Here is a 22,913-nt window from a genome sequence, read left to right as displayed (position 1 = left end):
GTGTGTGTGTGTGTGTGTGTGTGTGTGTGTGTGTGTGTGTGTGTGTGAATGGGTATTGCTTGCATGTGCTGGACAAACCAAGGCACAGCAACAGAGAAATCTCTTAGAGCAAGGAGGGCTGTGTTTGTAAATATTCAAAGGGAGGGGCAGTGACTCAGGCAGAATTTTGTGTGTGTGTGTGTGTGTGTGTGTGTGTGTGTGTGAGAGAGAGAGAGAGAGAGAGAAAGAGAGAGAGTAGGGGTTGTGAAAAGAGAAAGTGTGAAGTGGGCTGTATGTGCATCTGTGCATACATGCACACATGGTCATATATGTTTTTGGAAGAGGAGGCAGGGTTGCTAAGACCTATGAGGACCAGGAGGCATCTGTATGAGGGAGAGAAGTGGAAACAATAAGAGGTGGGGGGATATGGAAAGGCCTGAAAACAGGCAGTGAAACAGCCATGTTGAGATGGCCTATGTGGTCTGTGCTATCACTGAGGGGACATGTACAAAGGTATCAGGCTAGAGAGCCAAGGGCAGTGATGTAGACAGGGTTGGGAGTAGGGAGGATGGTCAGGTCAGTGACAGACATGGGGGAATGGTCCCTGTGTATAAAGGTGTCTTTGTATACATAGGGCAATGCAGGGTGTTAAGAGTCACAACTTCCTTCGTGTAAGACAGCCAGGGATGGGGAGATGGGCAAGCAGAGGTACAGCCCTTCCTGCGGGGGTTCTTTGGGTAACATAAAACTCTAGTCCAGGGTTGATACTTTCCAGAATGCCAGGGGCATAATGACAGGGAGAATTCTTTGGGTACCAGGGAGATGCAGGAGGCCAGAAACTGGATCTACCTGGAGGAGCTCACCAGTGAAGGCTTCGCTTGAAAACACTGGATGCACTAGTGTAAGGATGGGGAAGGGATTTAATATAATACTGTGTGGAGGGTACTTAAGTGATAGGACAGAGTGGGTGGGGAGTGCCTGACATGGTCCATTCCGAAGTGGAGTATGGCAGGGGCGGGGAGCGGTTGTGAATGTGGAAAGGCCTAGGGCATTGAAATCTTTCCCTCTCCCCCTTGTTGTTACTTCCTCTGTATGTGTATACACATATGTGGAGATGCAGGGACATTAAGATTTCTGGTTTGTGTGCCTGTGCAGGAGAAGTATGAGAGGCAGGGAGTAAAACTGGAAACATTTGTTGAGTGGAGGGTTTGGTCAGTGTGCTTATGTATGTATATTGAGGCATCTATAGGGGGTGGGATATGCAATGAGACAGTCCTTTCCTAGAGAAGGGATGTTCTTTGTGTGCACATCTGGGGCAACAAGACCTTGCAGGGGGCAGGGAGAGCATGATAACTGCTGAGAGAGTGTTCACCCTGAGGTGGTATGTGGGCCTGTATGTATATCTCTCAAGGCAAGGCTACTAAGAAATGATGTGGCACTCAAACATGTTGGGAGGGGGAGGGGTGGTTGTGCATAGATGTGTAGGATATCTAGGTCATTCAGATATGCAGAGGTATCTTTCAGTTTGGGGAGGAGGTGTGGTGGGAATTCAGGGGCATCCAGACTCTCCAGGATATATATATATGCGTGTGTGAAAATAGGGGTGAGGGTGAGCGATTGAGGCAGTGATACAGCCAGGTCTGAAGAAGGTGTCATCTGTATCTGTGTAGGGACATGTTTGGGGAAGTAGGAGAAGAAGAGTGGAGAGGAACAAAAATGTCTACAGTTGTGATAGTTGTGTGCATGGTATGCGGGGGTTGGGGGTGGCTGTGGTGGGGGTTCTGCATGTGAACACATAGGAGGACCATGAAGAGTGTATGGGGGAGTATGGAAGGGACAGGGAATGCTAAGGTGGAGAGGAGAAATGATGAGAAATGATGCAGAGAGGAGTGAGGATGAAGATACACAGCCTGTGCTGAGCAGGCTAAGTAAGGTGGGTGGATGGACAGAGTAGGTGGGCTTGTGCACCCATATGAGAACTAGCTCATCAGCCCTCTCTTGCCTCCTCACTTTGCTCCACAGAAGACGTACGATGGGACACTTTCCCCTTAGGCCGAATGCCAGGTCAGACCGAAGACCCATCAGAGCTTATGCTGGAGAATTATGACACCATGTATCTTTTGGACCAGCCTGTGCTAGACCAGCGGCTGGAACCCCCAACATGCAAGACTGGGTGAGTGCCCATGGCAGCAGGATTTCTCACCCCTTTCTCTGCCTCCCACAGGAGGGAGGGAGGAAGGGAAGAACATAGAGTGGGGTGGTTGGGGGAGGTAACTGTCCCCAGTCAGGGCCAAAATGAGTGAAATATAAGCTCCAGTCCCTGGCTGGGCCCTTGCCAGGAGTCCCAGCCCCTAGTGTGGGGGACCAGTGAGGCAGCCACACAGAACTGGCTTGGCATCCCTCTCAGATTGCATCTGGTTTGTGCATGCATGCATGTGTGTGTGTGTTTATGTGTATGTATGTGTGTGTGTGTGTGTGTGTGTGTGTGTATTGGGAAGGGAGAGGTCCATAGCTTTCAACAGATTCTCTAAAGGATCCACCACTCCTAAAAAGTCAAGAACGGGTGCTCTAATTAACTTCTTCATGTTCCTGAGGAGAAAACTGAGGCCCAGAAAGGGGAAGAGATTTGTCCAAAGGTGCACAGAGTAATCAGTAGGCCTCCCTGCACTGTCCAGGCATCTTGGTAGCAAGGCCTATGCAGGGCTCCATGCTGTCCCTCGAAACTCACCTCTGGATCACAGGCGTAGGAGCCCTTGGGTCATCAGGAAGGCAGGAACCAAGCAGCCCTTGCTGAGGGGCTCTGCTGGTAACACAGAGGAGCCCGTTCAGAGGGCCTGTACATTCCAGAATGTGGGGCCATTGTGACTGGGACAATCCTGTGAGTACCAGAGAGAGACCTCTGTGGGCCCCTGAAACAGTCTGTCCCTGTGCTGCCTGCCCACTTCATGGGAGATGAGCCCTTCTTCCTCTAGACATTCAGAGAGAGGGCTATGGAACCCAGGGACCCCAGCAACAGGCCAGGCCCAAGGCAGTGTCATGGACTCTCTGCTGTAAGCCGGGGCAGCAGGCCTCTTGGAGAGAAGAGGAGGCAGTGGGGGAAGCCAGGTTGTCTGTAGTTGCGAGTGGGGCCCACATGTCTGAGAGAGAGACCTCCTCTCCCTTGGGTAGGGCTGTCTTGATGAACATCAAGGTATCAAGGGTGAATTGTGGGCAGGTAGAGCTGTTTTATCCAGAAGGAGGCCCAGTCCCACACCCCCTGTAGTAGGGAGACTTCCTCAGCTGGAGCCAGCGTGCCTGCCCCTGCTCCTTGTCTCAGCTCCACCCCGACTTGGCTGTGTGGCCTTGAGCAAGTCCTTTTTCATCTCTGAGCCTCAGTTCCCTTGTCTGTGAGATGGTGAGTGATGGGAGGGGATGGGGCTAGATCATCTCTAAGGGTTTTTTCAGCTGCATTAGTGTAACCGTGGATCTCCCTGAGAGGAAAGATGATGGCTTTGCTCTCAGCTGTCACCCTCATCTACCTGGAAGAACTTTTGACCTGCAGGAAGCAGGGGAAGCAAGAGTGTTCCGAGCAGGGCCAGGGAAGAGGAGGGCAGTCTTCTCCCTAGGTCAGTTCTGCAATCCTGAGATGGGAGCTGGGCCTAGCCCTGCAGCCTAAGCCTGGCCTTGGGCCCCTTAACCTGCTGTTGGGGTGGGAGGGATCCAGCCCAGGGTCCTCTGGGCCCCCAAGATCTAGGGCCTTAGAAGAAAGCCTATTAAGGCAGCCACTTTTAATGCCTTCCTGGGGGTAGGGTGGTACGGGTCTTCCTTTCCTACCTCAACCCAATTAGCTCTGCTTTAATCTGGTTTATGTACTGGGGTTCTATATAAAGTTTCATTTGAAAAATTCCACTCCTTTTCTCCCTCCTCCCTCAACTGAGGGCAGGGCAGAGCCACCCCTGGGGCCCATCTTGAAGTGGTTTCTCAGATGTGTTCCAGTCTCTTTGTAAAGCCAGGCAAGAGGGTGGGCCCTTCCCATAGACACACACATCAAGCACCCTTAGCCCCTCTAGAGCCTAAAGCTGCCTCCTTCCCTGACTGACCTCCCCTCTCCCCTCTCTTTGCAGCACCCTGGGCCTGAGCTGCAGCATTGGCAGTGGCAACTGCAGCAACGGCAGCAATGACAGTGGCAACTTGGACGGCCTTCTCTGGAGCCAGGGCCAGCTGCATGGGCTCAAAAGTGGCCTACAGCTCTTCTGATGCCAGCCCTGGTGCAGGTGTTCATCCAGTGCTACTGGGGCAACAGCCCACTCTCCCCCACTCTGCCAGTGCACCTAATGCTCCATAAAACAAGCTGGGAGACAGCCTGCATCAGCCATATCAGCTCAGCTTTCAAAATCACAGTAGGATTCAAAATCACAGTAGGATTTTGAATATGTTTTATTTTGTTTTGCTTTGTTTCATTTTGTTTTTTGTTTTGAAAAACAATAAACAGGCAACTGTTTTGGTGTTTGTGAGATGAGGGATTGTGTGCTTCTTCCTTTATTCTGGGGGCTCCGGAAAAGGTGGGATCATAACAGAGCAGGACTGGGTCCACTGCCCCTTTTTTGCCTTTTTTTCTGACTCAAACCATTTTCACTCCCCTCATTGGAATGTAGTGTGAGGCCAGCTCACTAGGAAGCATCAGGCCCCAGAAGAGGCATTGTTGGCCATAAAGCCCAGCCAGCATCAGGGGAATCTGCTCAGAACCTCCCTGACAGCTGGAAGACCCAGGTCTTCCTGTTGCTATTCAGCAGGCTTCTGACTCATTTACCTGCCTGCCCTCACTGGGCACCAAACAGCAGTTGAAAGTCAAAGAGAAACCTTTCTTTGTCACCTTTTTGCCTAGAAAAGATGAAGTAGACTTCCCTGTGGTATGCACTGGAACAGAGAAATGTCTAAGGGACTGAACCAGAGTTCTTCTATGGTCACCCAACTCCTTCAGACACTCAGAGTGCCTTACTTACCCTGTCAGCCCTGAGCTGCCAAGAGACAGGGATGAATAAAATATGTCTCACCGGTCAGAGCCCTCTGCTGGGTGAAAAAGGACAAAGTCCACCAATTATGGTAACCTGATGCCTTTGTTAAGTGTCTTAAGAAAGCCCCAGTGTACACAAGTTGTTTGTTTTTCTCAGGATGATATTTCCAGGGTGGTGGTTGACTGAGGTTAAGATTGGCTACAGTATCTCCCACCCCAACTTGGGGAAGTGATAACTGGGTGAGAGAGTGGGCATCTGTGGGGCCCGTTTGGGCCCAGATAAGGTGAAACAAGGGACAGAACCAGGCCACATTCCAGCCAAGAAGCTGGCTCTAGAAGCGGCTGAGCCAAGGAATGGTGAAAGGAAGGAGAGGGCATATGCTATAAAATGCCAAGGAGGAATTGAGTGTAAGTGTCCTGCCAGAGCCCAGTCAAGGGTTTAAACTAGTTAAGACTCTAAGGAGTCCCCAACACCTCTTAAAAGATATCCTGAATATCTTTGTGGGTATGTGTATGTAATCATTTTTCTAGAGCTAGTTCACAGGTTTAATCAGATTATCAAAGTGGTCCATGAGCCCAACAGCTGAAAAGGTTACAATTTCCTATCCTGTGTGGACCCAAGCACCAGGCATGGGCCAAGCAGTCTCCTGCACAGGTTAATGCAAAGTCAGTTTCCCTCCAACTCTTCCCTCTCCTGCCAAATGCTAAGTCTTAGCATCCAGGAATGTCAGATCTAACGGAGCCCTCAAGGAGGATCTAGGCCACATCTAAAGGGATTTGCAAATGTGTATTCTGGGACATAGCCTCAGCATCTGCCCTGTGGGGAGATAGGTGCTGCAAGCTCTTGGTTCTGTCCAGCACTTCTCTAAAGCAGCCTGGATTTTTATCTATTGTGTATGTATTGGTATTGTATATAAGATTTTTTTTTCAAAGTGGACTTTGCTGCCAAAAAAATAGTTTAGAAATCATAGTTCTAGTCTAGCCCCCTCATTTTATACATTGAGACACTAAGGCAGAGTAAAAGGGAAGGGATTTGCCTAAGGACACAGAACAAGTTAACAGCTTGGTGTAGAACGAGTTTCTTGTAATATCAGCATCACCTGGGTACTTGTTAGACATGCAAATTATTGAACCCCACTCCTGGCCTGGATCAGAAATGTTGAGGGCGGCCAGCAATCTGGTTTAACAAGCCCTTCACATGATTCTGATGCACACTAAAGTTTGAGATGCTCTGGTATAGAGGAAAAAGCTACCCAAAGACCTAGATTCCAGGCAAGCTCCACCACTTAATGAGAACAGCCTTGGGTAAATCATGTCACAGTTTCTTGATCTGTAGAAGGAGGATATTTGCCTCATGGGCTTGTAAGGATCAAATAAGATAATAGATGTGCAATTGCTTTCTAAAGCTTTTCATGCTTTGTATGTGTGAGTGGTGTGGATTCATGCCAGGGTTCACAGGCCTTGAACTCAGGACTTGGGTCTCCATATAACCTAGGACAAAGACCTCTCCCCTGGCCCTCAAAAACTGACCTAAAGATGAGAAGTAGGCTATCAGAGCCATTTTTAGTCCAGGTCCAGGGAGAGTAAGAACCAAGCATTATTGTTGGCTGGAGTCCTCCTGAAACCTGGGATTTGTGAAGCCAGGTCCCTGGGAAGGGCTGCTTTAGATGGCGGGGGCTGGGGGTAGGAAGTGAGGGAGGGGGCATAGGGGAGGACAGGCCAGGAAGCAACCTTAGCCCAGTGCCCTTGCACCTTTTCCTTCTGACTAGAGGCCAGAGACTGATTAGAAAGTCTTTGAACTGCACACATTTAACCGAGGAGCAGGGTTCAGGGTCAAGGGAAGGGAGCACTGATTATATTGCTAGTCAACAACAATAATGAGAGTCACCTGATAAATGGAATATAAGTGGAATGGAATATTTATAAATGGAATATTTCCTGCCTTATCAATAAACAAAGGATGTCACAGTCATCAACGATTGCAGCCCTCCAACATGAGCTGGTGAGCCCTGAGGAAACTCAGGGCTGAAAAGAATACCTGACATCTAGCAGCCATCAGACTGCAGCCACTCCCTGCGGTGAGCCCTGAGGAAACTCAGGATGTGAAAATACAGGATACTGGCCCCAGATGGTTGAGGTGCATATCAAAGGAATGATTTCAGTAAGCCCAGACTCTTGCATCTTCCCATACACAGAAAAGCGCTAAATTCCTTAATTTGAGCTATCTGGTTTTCTTTAATTAACAGTAATCTTTTGATGTTCCTGACTACCTGCCCTTTGTTGCAAACTCCCCTATATCCCGGCTCCTCCCCTTGCCTCCTCGGAGCAGTTTCTCAGAGCTATCTGAAAGGCTGTCTCCCCAGGCTTCAGTCCTCATTTTGCCCCAGATAAAACTTAACTTGCAACTCTCAGGTTGTGTATTTTTTTAAGTCAACACACCCCTTCTGATAGGAGTTAATTTCATTAGTAATGAAGAATATGGTTCCTGCCCCTAAGGAGTTTCATGTTTTGTATGGGATCTGCATGCCAACATGATTGTAACAGAGTGGCAAGTGCTAAAATAGACGTATTGTTCAAGATGCCTGCAAGGCCCCCGGGGGAAAGGACTAACAATGTCTGGACAAGGAGGTGGGACAGCTTAATAAGGAGGTGACTTTACTAGTCAAAACAGTAGAAGGAAGGTAAAAGTCTGGAGGGTTATAAGAAAGACCATGGCATATTGGGGCACCAGTGAGGGGTCCAGAATAATTGGAATATGGGTTAAGCGAAGAACAAGGGAGGTCCTGAGGCCAGAGAGGTTAAGCTAGAGAGGGATATTGTCAGACTAACTGATTTTCTGCCTGTGATTAGGGAGAAGCATTGGACATTGAATTGTCCCTTCTTAGAATTCTAATTATTCTTATCACTTCCCCTAACCTCACACTGTCACTGCCCTCTAAGAAAGGGAATTCATTTATTTTCTAAGCATGTTTCATTCCCTCACTGCAGTGCAAGTTCCAGAAGACAGGAACTGTTTCCTCCTCTTCAGCCTCTCCCTAGTCCAGTATAGGCCAAGCTCCTATTTGGTACTCAGTAAGAATTTGTTGTATGTATGTCTGAGAAATGTGAGAGGAGACAGCAGGAGTAAACAGACAGAAGAGGAAAAGGACGGGGAGAGATGAGCACACTTAGTCCCAAGAAGGATGATAAAAGAAAAAAAGATTCACGAATACTAGCCCCTTCTGAAGTCTCCTAGCCTGAGGTCCCCTGCAGCCACTGTGTCCACCTCTGCCTTTAGAATGAGACTGGCCTGTTGTGTCGGGGAGGGGAGGAGGAGTGCAGGGGTAAGGATGAGGCTTCAGAGAGACCTAAGGGAAGAGCAGACACCACTGTGATAAAGGGCTCACTGGCCTGAGAGCAATGAGGCCTGGGGTTCCAGTCCTGGCTTTGCCATCAACTCCCTGTTAAGCCTTGGTTGAATCTCTTCAGTTCTTGGAGCCTCAGTTCTCATACCTATAACTTGATTGAGTCCATGCAACTGAGCACTCCCCATGTGACTTCTCTGTGAACTGTAGGGTGCCAGGCTGCTTCTAGCTCTGATATTCTGGCTATGGCTCGGCAGATGATGTCTCTGTGGACCTGAGGCTATTCAGGGGGGAAACAGTAGGCTTTTACAGAAATAAGCCTGAGCCCTGAGCCCTCCACCAGTTTCTGACCCACCAGTGAAGGCCTGGTCCAGCCCACCCCTACGGGAAACACCGATTGATTAGCACTTATAGATGTGTTAGTATACAAAAATTAGAGGGCATATGTTTACTGTGATGAAATTCAGATGAACTCATTTGGGGAGATCCCTCCCATTATAGCTTATCTCAAGATGCAAATCCCAAGGACAGAAGTCTAATTTTTTAGGAGCTGAGTGTGTGTATTTATATGTGTGGTATGGCTTTGTTGGTGATATTCTTAAAGAAACAGAGCCCTTAGTGGTTAGTAAACAAAACATTTATGCAGTAATTAAGTGTGGTTACAGTTCATTGTTGTCAATGACAGCATTTTCCATCATGATGATAGGTGAAACAAATTAAAACCTCTTGAAGTAGTCGTAGCACATTCATGCTAGTGAGAACATATTGCAAAGCATTGCACATGCATTAGAGGCGCAGACAAAACTGGGGACACGATATATTTTCACTCACCTCAGGTTAGCTTTGTGTATTTTGTCGTTGAGACTTACATAATGTTTGGGTCAAACAAAAAACCCAAAGAGATTTTATAAAAGTTTATAGCCATTATACAGTATCATTTAACCCCACAAATGGATAAAGCAAACTACTATAGCTCAGTGATACACAAACCAGGACTAAAATTAATCAATCTGCCTATGTATATAGCTAGCTACACTATGATAGATATGGAATATGCTGAGTCTTTTGGCATCAGCTATTTAGATAAGCAGGTTCCCAAAATATACTAGTTTGGTTTCCAATGAGAACTAAGTGTAGTGCCTTTTCAGTTGAAGATTATGCACACCTCAGTGTCAGACCTGAGGAGAAGCAAACTAGGGGAAGGCAGAGAAGGGTTGGGAGGACACCTGAGCAGGGCTCTTTGGACAGCTTGACATTACTTTCCCTGTGCAGTTCCAGACCTAGTTCACAGAGTTAAAGTGTATTGAAATTGTTGGCCCTCAAAAAGGGTGTTTATACAAAGTCCCATACTTAAAGCATAGATAGAACAGTAACTGAGCGCCTCTCAAAATGAACTCTTCTATATTAGAAAAAAACCCAGTGCCAAAGGTTAATGGATATCAGTGTTTGAATTACTGTATAAAGATAATTTATTCTAAAATAGAAAAAATGGATTTAGAAGTATTCTCCTGGAAACTAGCAGAAAGAGAGAGAGAAAGGATATATAGATGATATAGATATAGATATAGATATATAGATGTATATTTCATTACATAGAAGAAAAGTTTTATATACCATTTCCATAAAGCATCTGTCATCCTCCCATTTCTTGCACCTTAAGAGAGAGTGCAATGGCTATATGTTACCTTTGAAAAAGCTCACTTTCCTTTGAGTTGTTTTACAGAAATGGTGCCCTGGATTGACCATGCCACTCCAGAGTCACACTTCTTCAGATAAAAATAAAAATAACAACAACAAAATCACAAAAAGAAAAAAAATTCACAAAATCTACAAGATATAAGGCCTGAACAAGCACAGACTTGCTATGAGTTCAGAAACTCAGTGAAAGAATTAAAATTACAAAGCACCTCTTGCAAAATATACTTCTTGAAAACCACACAAAACACTGTGCAGTAACCCCTGCTTAGTGCTTGGAGGTAAGTATCCTGAAGGACACACACTTAGCCCTAGGAAGGAAGCTTGATTTTATTATCAAGGGAGCCAAAGGGGTTCCAGGCTTTCTTTGTATTTACTGTTTTATAATTGCAGACAAAATGGAAGTCAAGAAGTGTGCAGACCTCAATGCATTCATAATTGTACAGCTCCATTTATATATATTTTTTAAAATATTTATTTATTTATTTTGGCTACACCGGGTCTTAGTTGCAGCACACAGGATCTTCATTGTGGCATGCGGGATCTTTAGTTGCGGTACATGGACTTCTTAGTTGTGGCATGCAGACTCATTTGTGGCATGCAGACTTCTTAGTTGTGGCATGTGAACTCTTAGTTGTGGCATGCATGTGGGATCTAGTTCCCTGACCAGGGATTGAACCCAGGCTCCCTGCATTGGGAGCGTGGAGTCATACCCCCTGGACCACCAGGGGAGTTCCCAGCTTGATTTGTAGATTCTTGCAGATGAACCACTAACACTGACACTTTTTTACACAAAGTCTCTTTTGCAAGGATATATTAAACTTAACAGGCTAAAGAGAAACTTATGCAATATAATGCTTGAAACTATGCACAGTAGCTGTTGGACATAGTAATAAAGAGGCCTTGAAAAATTGTCTTTGTCTATAAACTGCTGCCCTTTGGAAATAAAAGCTCTCTCATGACCCCTGGGCTACTCCCTTGTGACACACAGTGCCACAAACATCATAGTGAAAAGTCAATACCAAACCTAGTTTAAGATGAGTTTTGTACATTTGCTTCTATACAATCAGGAAAAAAAGAGATACAATTTGTATCAACAGAAGGTCATTTCTGGTTATTTGAGGCATTGCTCCTAGCCGCTTTGATTCATACACATTTTATGAGAAGAATGACAATTGTTTTTGGAAATAAGAAATACATACGCTGCCCTAAAAATATTTCCTGTATTGGGAGGAGCTTACAATTTTTTTGAGTACTAAACATGAATATGTTCCAGATGAATTGCAGCTGACAAGATTAATCTTGTGCTTCCCTGTACGTTGTGCAGCTAGTGGATACAGTGGTGTCATTGATGGTTTTGGTAGGAAGATGAACTAACTGGCACAAAGGCAGTAGAGTCATCTAAGATTGTCAAATACCCTGATTTAGACATGGGACAGATTTAGAAGGTCCAAGAAGCTGAAGGTATAAAATGGTGTTTGTGTGAAATAGCAAGCACGTCACTCTCTATGGACCTACCTGACAGAAAATAATTTTACATCTCAGTATGCTGGGGGATAGAAAGATCAGAGGGTAGGAGATGAATGTGAACTGTGGTTAACTGAAGAGAAACACTGAGATGAAGTTTTGATCAACTAGGACAGAGACACAAAGCCAGAAAGCAGCATGCAAGCCATTATCAAACCACCAGAAACAACCCTGACTACAGTCTCACATTCGGAGTGTTTCACAGTAAGAAACATTTATAGGCAGTGTCACACCTTCTCATGAAGAAACAAAAGGCCAAGACCAGGCCTTCTCAACTTTCATGAAAAAACGACCATAGAAATTAGCAAGTTCCAGCTCAAGAAATACTGAGCTGGTCATGGTTCAAAATGTTGCAATATACAATGGATTCAAAAAGGGGTTCATTTAGTGCAGCTGTTAAAAAACCAAAAACAATAAACACCTCTTCTAGAGGCATTTAGCTACAAAGGTTCCCACCCTGAGCAAGATACAAGTTGCGCAAATGGTGCCCTCAACACAAAGTCCTGCCTTCTTTAGTAATGCATTTAAGAATTACCTAAGGTCAAGTGCACACTCTTTGTGTGCATTTGAAGTGTGTAACTGAGCCAGCTATTAGCAAAGATGTAGCATCCCCTTTTGGAAGCTGCCTTTTTTCCACCTAGAAAATCCCCTAATTTTGTTTCCTAAAGAAATTCTGCTCCACCAATGATCAACCTTATTGCCCAAAGGGTGGATGGAAGGACAAAGTGGATTACATGGCTGTGCATTACATTTCATCCTGTAGTGTTGAATACTGCATAGGTCAGAAGTCCAAAGAGCATCCATTAGACCCTCCTTGAATGCAGCTTTTGTGTCCATCATTTAACGCCAAATGAGTTTGGCCATCTCTCCTGGGATTAAGGGAAGCGGATTCTGGTAGGAAATCCCTTGGTCCTGGTTAAACTCTTCTGTGCTTGTCTAGCACACGCATCTACTATGCTTGGAACTTGAGCTTATCCATCAGCTCCTCTGCAGAAGAAGGCTTCAATCTGATCCCTAATTTACTGAGGTGAAGAGACTTAAAAGCTAAGAACTGTCAATAAATGTTGACAAGTAAAAAGTGCAAAGGAAATAGAGCCAGTTTGCTCTGGTGCCTAAGAAAGCAATGTTCAAATATTAGGATGTAGTTTCACTTTCAAAACTAGTTGAAACTATGAAATGTGACATAAAATAAAGTCTGATTTGTGATCTACACAGCTGTAGACTAAGGGCTGTGCAGAGCCTGTCTTTTTATCATCACTATATAAAAGGTTATATAGAGATATACACACACACCTCTCAAACAAATACATACAGTCATACATGCAATATAATTGCTAACAATAAGTTTGAAATATAGCTCTAGAAGCTTCGATGTGACCCTATAGCTCGGTTAATAAAAGTATTGAATGGTCAGATATCCATGCAATAAAGTATGCATTTACTTTTAAATACCTTTAAATATTCCTATTAAAAATCCTAAAAGGTTAATTCAACATATGGATTGATCCTGATGCTCTTGCTCTCTAAAATTAGATATATCATCGATACTTTGTAATATAGAATATGTGACTAAGAAAACAGTTGGTAATGGAATCCCCTGGAGTTTCTTGCATTTGGACCTTTCCCCTGGGTTTTGTCCTCCATTACCTGCATGGTGCAGTGTAAAAGGGCATAGGACTTGGAGTCAGAGGACTTGGGTGTGAGTCTTTACTTGGTCACTTGCTAGCAGTGTGACCTCGGCAAGTCACCTAATCTCACTGAGCTTCAGTTTCCTTGTCTAGAAAGCAAGACATTAGTAAGACTTACCTCACAGGGTTGTTATGCACATCAATGACATAAACACTCTGTAACTTGTAAAGTGTAACACAAAATTATTAGTTACTATTATCATAGTATTAGTGCATTATTGGTATTCATATTTATATTTGTAAAATGAAATAAGTCCTATGTCATGTCAACGTGCAGCCCTAAGCTTAGAAACAATCAAGGCTGCTAGTTGCTGGGCATCTGCTGTGTGGGGATTCTTCTCCATCACTGCAAGGACGATGTTTGAAGGGAAAATATTGCAGAGGTTCTTGTAGGTCTGATACTGGTGCTCTGGGATCATATGCTCCCTGGAATCATTGCACATTCCAACCCAAGGATTCATCCAAAGCTGCTCCATCTTTTCAGGCACGCTCCGTACCATGACTGGCTCATAGCATGGTTGCATGAGGCTGTTACTCAAGGGATAGGAGTGGTAGCCATAGGAGTCAGTTGCACAGGGCAGTGGGTCCCAGCTGGCATGTTGTTCCCGGCACAGAGGAGGGCGTCTTTGCCTCATGGGGTTGCTCTCATACAGACGGGAATCAGAAATGCTGTCCATCCGAGTCATCACCAGGGCACGTCCTGGCTGGGGAGTTGCCCCAGGATGGATATTGGGAGGCATGGGATAGTCCCCAGGACAGCTGGAGTGTGCTCCAGTTGTCGGGTGCTGGGCATGTAGAACTAAGTGGGGGACTGATTGTTTGTTGGGGGCTTGCTTAGAGTCCTCTGGGCCATAGCTCTGCACTCGCGTTAAGGCTTCATGGTAACCATGAGGAAAAGGCTGAAGATGGTTCTGAGATGCTGAGCGATGCAGCTTCAAACTACCTTCAGGATGAGTATCAGCTACAGCCAAATACAGGTTGTTGTAAGAGGAATAGCTGTCGTTCCTGCTATGGCTCATACGATTGTCAGGACAGAGGTTGGGATTCCGGGCGTACAACCCCCGGTCTGTTTCAGCCATGTAGTACTCTCTATTATGCATGCTGTTGATGTTCAATTTGGAGAAGTCACCTAACATTGAATAGTAGCCGTGGTCCCCCAAGGACTCAAACTTTGGGTATTGCTCAGAGTAGCTAATAGGGGTCCCATGGCTATTGGTAACCAGGATCGGGGGGTACTGCATGCTGGTCATGTGCTCCAGTGAGGACTTCTGGTGGGAGAAATGAGAGGATCCTGGCACTGGGCTGCTGGCTGAACGGGTGTTGAGTGCACCCACTGCATGGCTTTTGGCGGGTGGGATTGTGGGGACACTTAGAGCAGTCACAAGTGAGGGGACAGAGCTGGCCTCAGGCTTACGGGCAATGGACAGCCATTCCTCAGGCTCCACAGCCACGGAACGGATGCTGGGATCCGATTGGCGCTTGGGGGCCACACGTTTGACTTCTGAGGTTATGTCACCTTTGGTACTAGACAGCCCTGTGCCACACTTGGCCAGGGTGCCTTCACTCATGGTTTTCACTGTGGACAGTTTGGCACTGATGCGGAGCTCATCAGCCACCGAACGCTGCGGTTGGTTGGCCCGCTCCGGATGGTAGTATTTGCACTTGTGGCCGTAGGTGCATTTTTTGCCTGAAAAATAATGCCTTGTGGTAAGACTCTTTCTCAGAGTAGTGCAACTCTCTGTGCCAGAAGCTGTCGTAACAATCTGGTCACTCAGGTTAGAGTTTTACTGTTTGGGGTTAAGGCAGAAAATTAACTGTTCATAAAGATAGGAGACAGACAACACCACGGTGGCATCACACACTGTGAGGGGAGAGAGAAGTGGAAACCTGGGGAGGAAACTGCAATGCGAAAGCTAAGAGTTGAGCCATTGAACAGCCTTCATTTTCCTGTAATTCACAACTTTGCCTAGGTATAACCCACATGCTGAGGCAGTGTAGGGCAGCAGCAGGCAGGGTGGTTCAGTGCAAAGAGCACCGGCTTGGAGGCCGGTCAGACCTGAGTTTGAATTCCAGCTATGTCACTTACTAGCCCCATGACCTTGGTAAGCGATTTTACTTTCTGTGCCTCATTTTCTTATTCTGTAAACAAGGCTCATAATAATACCTTTATTATAGGGTCATTGTGAGGATTAAATGAAAATAATGAACATGAAATACTCTATGATATGAATAAATGATAGTTGAGAACAAACACCTAGTCATCCTATAAATAAATGACTATCCAAAAATAGTGAACATTCAAAGTAGCCTCAGACCAGGCATCCCATGTCATATTATTAGGCTCACAAATTTGTATCCTAGGGACTTGGGTAAGATCATGAAAGTACTCTAGAAAACTATATTTTAAAAAGGAAATGAAAATAAAGTTTGAAAGCAAACTGGAAAGTACAGATTGGAAGAAAAGGGTATTATTAGTTGACAGAGTGTGCAGTCACCTGCCTGAAAGACATGTCCTTCTTCAGGCCAAACCCAATTTGGCATTGCCCTTTCTGATTCCATAGGCCAAGTGGGTTTCTGCACTTCCCTACACCCAGCAACCCTGCTCAGGACAGAGGCAGCTAGAACACATGCATCATTTTAACTAGTGACAATTATTCTTTCCTTCAATCCTAGTTACCTTTTCCTCATGTAATTTCTAAGATGTTTCTTTAAATGCCTAACTGATAATACATGAAGACACAGACTTTAACTCAGAAAGTGGACAAGCCAGGATTTTCCCTTTGGAAGGGAAACCTTGAAGAGAAAAGTATTCACAGAGTTCTCATGTTTCTCTCAGTACAGAACTTGGTTCTGCACATAGGTACTCACCATAAGGGCATGGTTGCTTCTTGTGTTCAGGGACAACGGGTCTCTTTCTTAAGAAGTTTTCAAGGCTTGGGCCATGGCGTCCTAAAGGATCATCTGGAGGCATAAATCTGAAAGCAAGCAAGCAAGAGGCAAATGTCTTCCATTCTGTCTCCACTATCCCTTATCAGGAGTTCAGACCATCACTACCTCTTGCCTATACTGTTGTCACAGCCTTCTAATGGCCCTTCCTGCCTCAAGTCTATCTTCTGCTAAGCCAGCAGTTCTTCCCTCTGTTTCCACTTTAACACAAAAAAGGAATGATTTTTCCCGTGCATCATTCTTCTGTGGATTATAAGTTCTAGCCATACTGGCATGCCTGCTGGTTCCCCCAACATGCAATCCACTTTCACATCTTTATAGCTTTATTCATGATGTCTTCTTTACCTGAAATGCCCAGCAGCCCTCTTTCCTCTGCAGAAACTTCATCTCAAATGTTATCTCCTCTGTGGGGCTTTTTCCTATCATTTCACATAGACAAAGCAATTTTAAAAAATTCTAACCATAGCACATGTCATGACACATTGTGGGAATCTTTCTCTTCTCCAGTACACTTTGAGCCTCTTAAGGGTGAGTCCTGTTACTCATTCAGCCTTTTATCCCCATGGTGACCAGCATAATGCACTGTACACAGTAAGTGTCCAGCAAATGTTTATTGAAATGAAATGAAATCTATCCCTAGTAGTAACTTGGATTTAGGCTATTCAGAGCCTACAGGAAAGAAACATACTTGTCATTCACAAAAGAATACATCAGCAACCGCTCCTCTATAAACTTCTTCCATTCTGGCTTTTCAATTTGAAGGTCTCGGTAGTTATCATTGGATACAATGATGCCATCAGAATCAAAAGCCAGTTTGACTATGAACCGGTCATCATAGCAAACAACTCTCCTGCCCTGGACCCTTCTGGATGGTGTGAAGACAAGAATCTTTTCCTTCTCCAGTTTACGTAGGATATCTTGATCTGTTGAAATACGGATTATATGCCAGAGGGTAGAAATAACCTTTGGAAATCAACAGCATTATCCCCATATTACAAATACAAAAGTTGGTACTAGATTAATATATTATTTGCCCGTAGAGAGAAAGTGGCCTCTATTCCTGGCTATGGCACCAATTTGGATTGTGACCTTAGGCAAGTTACCTTCCCCTTTGCATTCCAGTTTTCTTTCTGATAAAATGAAGGAAATAGATTCAATGACATCTAAGTTTTTAAAACCTACCATGAACAGTGAGAAATAACACTGATATCCTAGCATTCTTGAGGCTTGTTTTGCCCTTTGGCTGAAGCATCAGCTTTTGGTTGCTGAAGAAACCAGGGCAGTATGCTGAGGATGTGTCTGCCAGAAGGAGAATAAAGCATCCCTCCTAGGGACAACATTTTTGCCTTCTGCCTGAGGGAAAGCCATGACTAAGGAAAAACATTAAGCGGTAGCACGTGAGTACTGACCCCCTTTCCTTTTAGCTTCTTAATTACTGAGGAAAGAAGCCAGGATCCACTCTCAGACTGAGGCTGGGAGCCTGTTCAGCAGCTGGCAGATAGCTCCATGACACAGTTCTGACAGCCATTCACTGAACCTTCTCATTTTGCACAACAGGCAAGAGCTGATACTCAGAGGACTGGGGTATTTATGCTCTCAAATGCTGTAAAGAGCTAGCTTCATATACTACTACAAGTGAATGTAGTGATCCTCCTGCCAATAGGGCCACATCATGACTTTTGTGGACTTTAGGCACTTTTGCCTTCATGGGTCCCTTCTTCCATTAAAGAAATATTAAAAATTATACTTTACAACTGGGTTAGTATAAAAACAAACAATCCAGTTAGGTACATTATTATACATTCATTGTTATATTCAATTTTCCCCTCTGATGTTAAAAAAATAATAAAATTAAAACTTTTACATGGGACCCTAAAAGTATCTATCATAGGCCCTAGGCACTGGGCCTCCTGTGCCTCATGGATAAGTTCACTCTGAATGCCATGGGACTTTTCTCTTTTTCTATTCTACCCCCTAATCTGCAAATCCCACAGTCACTTATCTGGTACAGAATAAGATCCACTGTCTACTATGGTTTCTTTAGTATTTTGGAAAACTCAGATTCATCCCCCTTTAGTCTGAAGTCTGTGGTCAAATAGAAAAAACACTCCTTTTTTTCAACTGTGTGCTTTATTCTTTGCTTGAAATTGAAGTCTTTATTTAACTGCTGTATGCCACAGCAAAATGGTTTATTTGGATCAGGAAAAATATGCTTTAAAATATACTTAATAAAAACATTTTAAGTATACTTAATAAATTTAGAAAAGTAATTATCTAATTTGGGAGCATCAAGCTGTCCCCAAACTATCTTGCCAGCTTTGCCTCTGGATGAGAAGAAATGTCTTATATGAAATGGTACCTGTAATTGGTGCATCAGGGCGGGATTGCTCCTTTCTCCACGCAGGCACAAATACAGTAATGTCTTTATGGCCTTTATCTAGAAACCATTCCACAGCAAGTTGTATTCCTCTGCAGGAGAACTCTTCTTTATTCCCATGGCTTCAGGAAGATAGAGAATGAGAGTAGAGAAGATTGACAACAGGTAGCAAAGAAATACTCCGAACAGGCTTTTTCTTAGCACCAAGGCATTAACGACAGACATATTATTTCTTGAGGATGGCAAAAATGTATTTTTAAAAAAAAACAAATTCTTTTTTATTCCATCATTACAAATATTGCAGTTATTATTACACATTCATTCAAGGCCACACCTCCCAACTTATAGCAGCCTTAGTGACTATTTCCTATCATGATTTCCATTTTCTCTCATCTCTTTCTGTTTCTATTACCACTTTCTTTTCAAAGATTCAGATATTTATCAGATGAAAAAAGAAGAGGTGTCACCAGAGGTTTAAATAAAGTTTATATTGAGGATTAATTGGAGATGAATTTTAATCACATATAGTAAGCTTATAAAACAACTGATAGCAAAAAAGGCACACATAAATGCTGACTGAAAAGTTATCACATTTAATTAAATATGATGTGCCAACAAAAGTCACAGTCTTGAAAATTTTAAGATGTGGGAAATGCTCACAGTGTAATGCTAAAAGAGAAAAGAAAGGATTTGGACTACATGTAATGTAATCTAAATTTTATAGAAGAAAGTATATGTACAGTATTCTTTCCTTATTGTGGCTTCACTGTGTGCAGTTCCACTTACCCACGGTCAACTGCAGTCCAAAAATATTAAATGGAAAACTCCATAAATAAATAATTCATAAGTTTTAAATTGTGTACCATTCTGAGTGATGAAATCTGGTGAAATCCCATTCCATCCCACCCCAGGAGGTGAATCATCCCTTTGTCCAGCATATCCCATCTCTGAGTCACTTAGCAGCATCTCTGTTATCAGGTTGGCTGTTGCAGTATCATAGTGCTTGTGTTCAAGTAACTCTTATTTTACTTAATAATGGCTCCAAAGTGCAAGAGTAGTGGTGCTCGCAATTTGGATATACTGAAGAGGGGCCATAAAATGCTTCCCTTAAGTGAAAAAGTGAAAGTTCTTGACTTAAGGAAAGAAAAAAAATCATATGCTGAGGTTGCTAAGGTCTACTGTAAGAACGAATCCTCTATCCATGAAATTGTGAAGAAAGAAAAAGAAATTCATGCTAGTTTTGCTGTCGCACCTCAAACTGCAAAAGTTAAGATGGAAAAGACACCGAATTTGTACAGTAAGATATTTAAGAGAGAGACACACTCATACAACTTTATTACAATATACTGTTATAATTGTTCTATTTTATTATTAGTTATTGTTGTTAATCTCTTACTGTGCCTAATTCATAAATTAAACTTTATCATAGGTATGTATGTATAGGAAAAAGCAGAGTATATACCAAACAGGGTTTGGTATTATCCCTAGTGTCAGACATCCCCTGGGGTTCTTGGTACGTAACCCCCACCCCCACCCGTGGATAACAGGGGATTACTGTAAAAAGTTGGAAAAACTATTTTAGCAGGGAAGAGCCAATTTTGACTCCATGCTGGATCTGTTTCTTTGACCTTAGCATTTGCTTTTCATTGCTTTTGTTATTATAGCCATACATAACGGCCTGCCTCAGGGAACCCTACCCACCTGTGAATGGCTGCAAGAAAAAAGAAATTAACACATCCCTTCCCATTCCAGGAGATGTTTTTCAAGACTGATGGCCCTTTTTACTTTACTTCCTCCCCACCTCTCCCTCTCTATTCTGACTTTTTACTTTACTTCCCTCTCTGATTCTATAAAAGAAACTGGCAACCAGACCCTAATAAGATGGGTTTTGGGGGGACCCTAGTCTGCCATCTTCTCAGTCTGCTGGCTTTCCGAATACAGTAGCTATTCCTTGTCTCAACACCTCGTCTCCCAATTTATTGGCCTGTTGTGCGGCGAGCAGAGCGATCTTGGACTCGGTAACAAATTTAGCTTAGCCAGCCAGGAGCCTTGCTGCTTGCGGCTAGGCGGCGCCAGTCAGGGAATACTGGGGCTAGGCCCTAGCAGCTGCGGGGACCATTTGTCCTGAGGGTGTTCCCTTCAAAATTCCCTGAAGTGGCACTGGCTACCCCAGCTCTTGGCAGTTGAAGCAAGGAACCGACAAACTTCTATAAATCGACAGACTCGATTTTGGAGAGTAAGTCGCTCTGCCGTGCACATTAGAACATATTTCCCCCTCAATTTGGGCTTTTCCTTTACAGGACAAACCAGTTTGTTTGGTTGGGGTACCCTGTTGGAGAGGGGAATTGTTGGGGAACCGGTTTGGTGGGTTTGGTTTTGGTTTTGTTGATGTTGGAATTTGTGCTTTTTGTGTTGGAATATGTGTCTTTTGTGTTCTGGTGTTATAAAACTTATAAAAATGGGAAATACTCCATCTATCCCAAAGGAGAGCCCTTTGGGGCGTATATTAGATAAATGGGCAAAACATAGCTGTGAGCCTATGACTAAGAAAGATATGATATACTACTATAATAGGGTACAGATCCAATATATGTTAGGAACAGAAGAACAATGGCCCCTGAATGGCTCACTCAATTATTTTATTTTTATTTTTATTTTTTTGCAGTACGCGGGCCTCTCACTGTTGTGGCCTCTCTGGTTGCGGAGCACAGGCTCCGGACGCGCAGGCTCAGTGGCCATGGCTCACGGGCCTAGCCGCTCCGCGGCATGTGGGATCTTCCCGGACCGGGGCACAAACCCGTATCCCCTGCATCGCCAGGCGGACTCTCAACCACTGTGCCACCAAGGAAGCCCTCAATTATTATATGATATCGCAGTTAGAAGTGTTTTGCAAAAGAGCAGGGAAAAGAGATGAGATTCCATATGTAGAAGCATTTATGCTATTGCATCAGGAGGAAAAGGAGTCAGAGGGCTGTCACCTTATGGTGCAGCGGTCTGAAAGAAAACCTAAGGGGGAACCTATTCTACAAGGGGAAGAGGGAGAAAATGAGAGTGGGGATATGTTATTTCAAAACTTAAGCCTCCCTCTAGCCTATCCAGCTCTCCCAGCGGCCGAGCAAGCTGCCCCGGCAGTTGTTCCAACTGCCCTCTGACCCATGCTGCCAACATATTCACCACCTCCTATTTACCTTACCCATGGAGATCAAATAATAGTTTCTATGTTAACCCCTGGAGCACAGGAACCTGGTTTAGTATCACCATCTAAGACCCGACAGAACACCCAATTTGGACCGGGAGCCGTTTCCGCAGCAGGGCAATTTCCCTTGCTCCGATATCCTCTAAGAGGCCCGGGGACTCCCTTGGACTTGAGGTGCCCGATTCTAACTTTCCCACAAGAGCCCCCAGGTAACATTGACAGTGAGGAATAAGTTGATTGACTTTCTAATAGATATGGTGTCACATATTCTGTGGTAAACACCATAGTGGCACAGAAAACATCTCAGTCTATCCTGGTCATGGGAGTTTCTGTAGAAGTACAAAACCATTTGTTCTTACAACCTCTAGAATGCCAGCTAGGGAACCTCACCCTACAAGGCCATGGATCCCAAATGAATATGGATCCCTCCTCCCCCTAGGTACAGGCCCTTTTGGCTATGCATTTCATGGCCCAGTCTGCCCCAGCCATCAGGTGCAAAATTCAGAAAGCAACTGCTGGTCTTCAGACTCCAAAGAACGATTTGCTCCAATTGGCTTATTTGTTTTTCAATAATAGGTATATGGCCAAAAATGCTGAATGCATGGAGAGAAATATGCAAAAGGCCCAAATGATTGCAGTGGTTTTGTCTGCTCAGAGACCACCAACTGTGAGGCTGGCTTTTCCTGGACCACTAGGCCCATGGATACCCAGACAGGACCAATATACCCTGTGTGGACAAAAGGGGCACTGGAAGGAGAGTTGCGATCGATGTGCCCTTTGCAAACAGCCAGGGCATTGGAAGAAGGAATGCCCCAGACATCAGAGAGTGATGGGGGCCCCTCAGCCATTGACGGTTTCACAATCAGAAGACTGAGGGGGCCCGAGGCCAAAAGTGGCTCTGCCTAGAGATACCATCTACATAATAAATGTTGAGACTTGGGTGGTCATTGATGTGGCAGGCCTCCTGATAGAATTTTGCTTATAGATACTGGTGCAACCTTTTCGGTCTTAACCCAAAGTATTGGAAAACTTAGTAACCATAAAGAGTATGTAATGGGGGTGTCAGGGAAAAGGCAGGGGCACACTTTCCTGGAACCCCTTTTGTGCAACATCAATGGCCAGCTGTTTTTACAGTCCTTTCTGTTTGTGCCTGACTGTCCCATCCCTT

The 22,913-nt window shown here is 44.5% G+C and overlaps 2 protein-coding genes across 8 annotated transcripts in view; one reads left to right on the top strand and one right to left on the bottom strand.

Moving 5' to 3' along the window:
• LAS1L (LAS1 like ribosome biogenesis factor) overlaps positions 1-4,477 on the top strand; it is a 19,728-nt gene extending 15,251 nt beyond the window's left edge. For 4 of the 7 annotated variants that reach the window (XM_027093676.1, XM_027093677.1, XM_027093671.1 and 1 more), the window contains 3 exons: positions 2,002-2,152; positions 3,424-3,584; positions 4,083-4,214. In XM_027093676.1, the coding sequence (XP_026949477.1) occupies positions 2,002-2,152; positions 3,424-3,584; positions 4,083-4,096 (326 nt within the window). In that variant the 3' untranslated portion in view covers positions 4,097-4,214. Of the gene's footprint in view, positions 1-2,001; positions 2,153-3,423; positions 3,585-4,082 lie in introns of all 7 variants that reach the window. The other 3 variants (XM_027093674.1, XM_027093675.1, XM_027093672.1) reach the window with 3 other exon arrangements.
• Positions 4,478-13,470: 8,993 nt separating this feature from the next.
• Positions 13,471-22,913, bottom strand: part of ZC3H12B (zinc finger CCCH-type containing 12B) — a 31,529-nt gene continuing 22,086 nt past the window's right edge. Inside the window, exons 2-5 of the mRNA XM_027093616.1 lie at positions 18,532-18,671; positions 16,861-17,095; positions 16,095-16,201; positions 13,471-14,913 (exon numbers count right to left, since the gene is read on the bottom strand). Coding sequence (XP_026949417.1) covers positions 13,493-14,913; positions 16,095-16,201; positions 16,861-17,095; positions 18,532-18,671 — 1,903 coding nt within the window. The 3' untranslated portion in view covers positions 13,471-13,492. The remainder of the gene's footprint in view (positions 14,914-16,094; positions 16,202-16,860; positions 17,096-18,531; positions 18,672-22,913) is intronic.

The sequence above is a fragment of the Aethalodelphis obliquidens genome, unplaced genomic scaffold, assembly GCF_003676395.1.
Source record: "Aethalodelphis obliquidens isolate GAN/ISIS:26980383/991018 unplaced genomic scaffold, ASM367639v1 scaffold85, whole genome shotgun sequence".
Lineage (NCBI taxonomy): Eukaryota > Metazoa > Chordata > Mammalia > Artiodactyla > Delphinidae > Aethalodelphis > Aethalodelphis obliquidens.
Note: the sequence above shows the minus strand (reverse complement) of the source record. Positions and strands in the feature narration are given on the sequence as shown.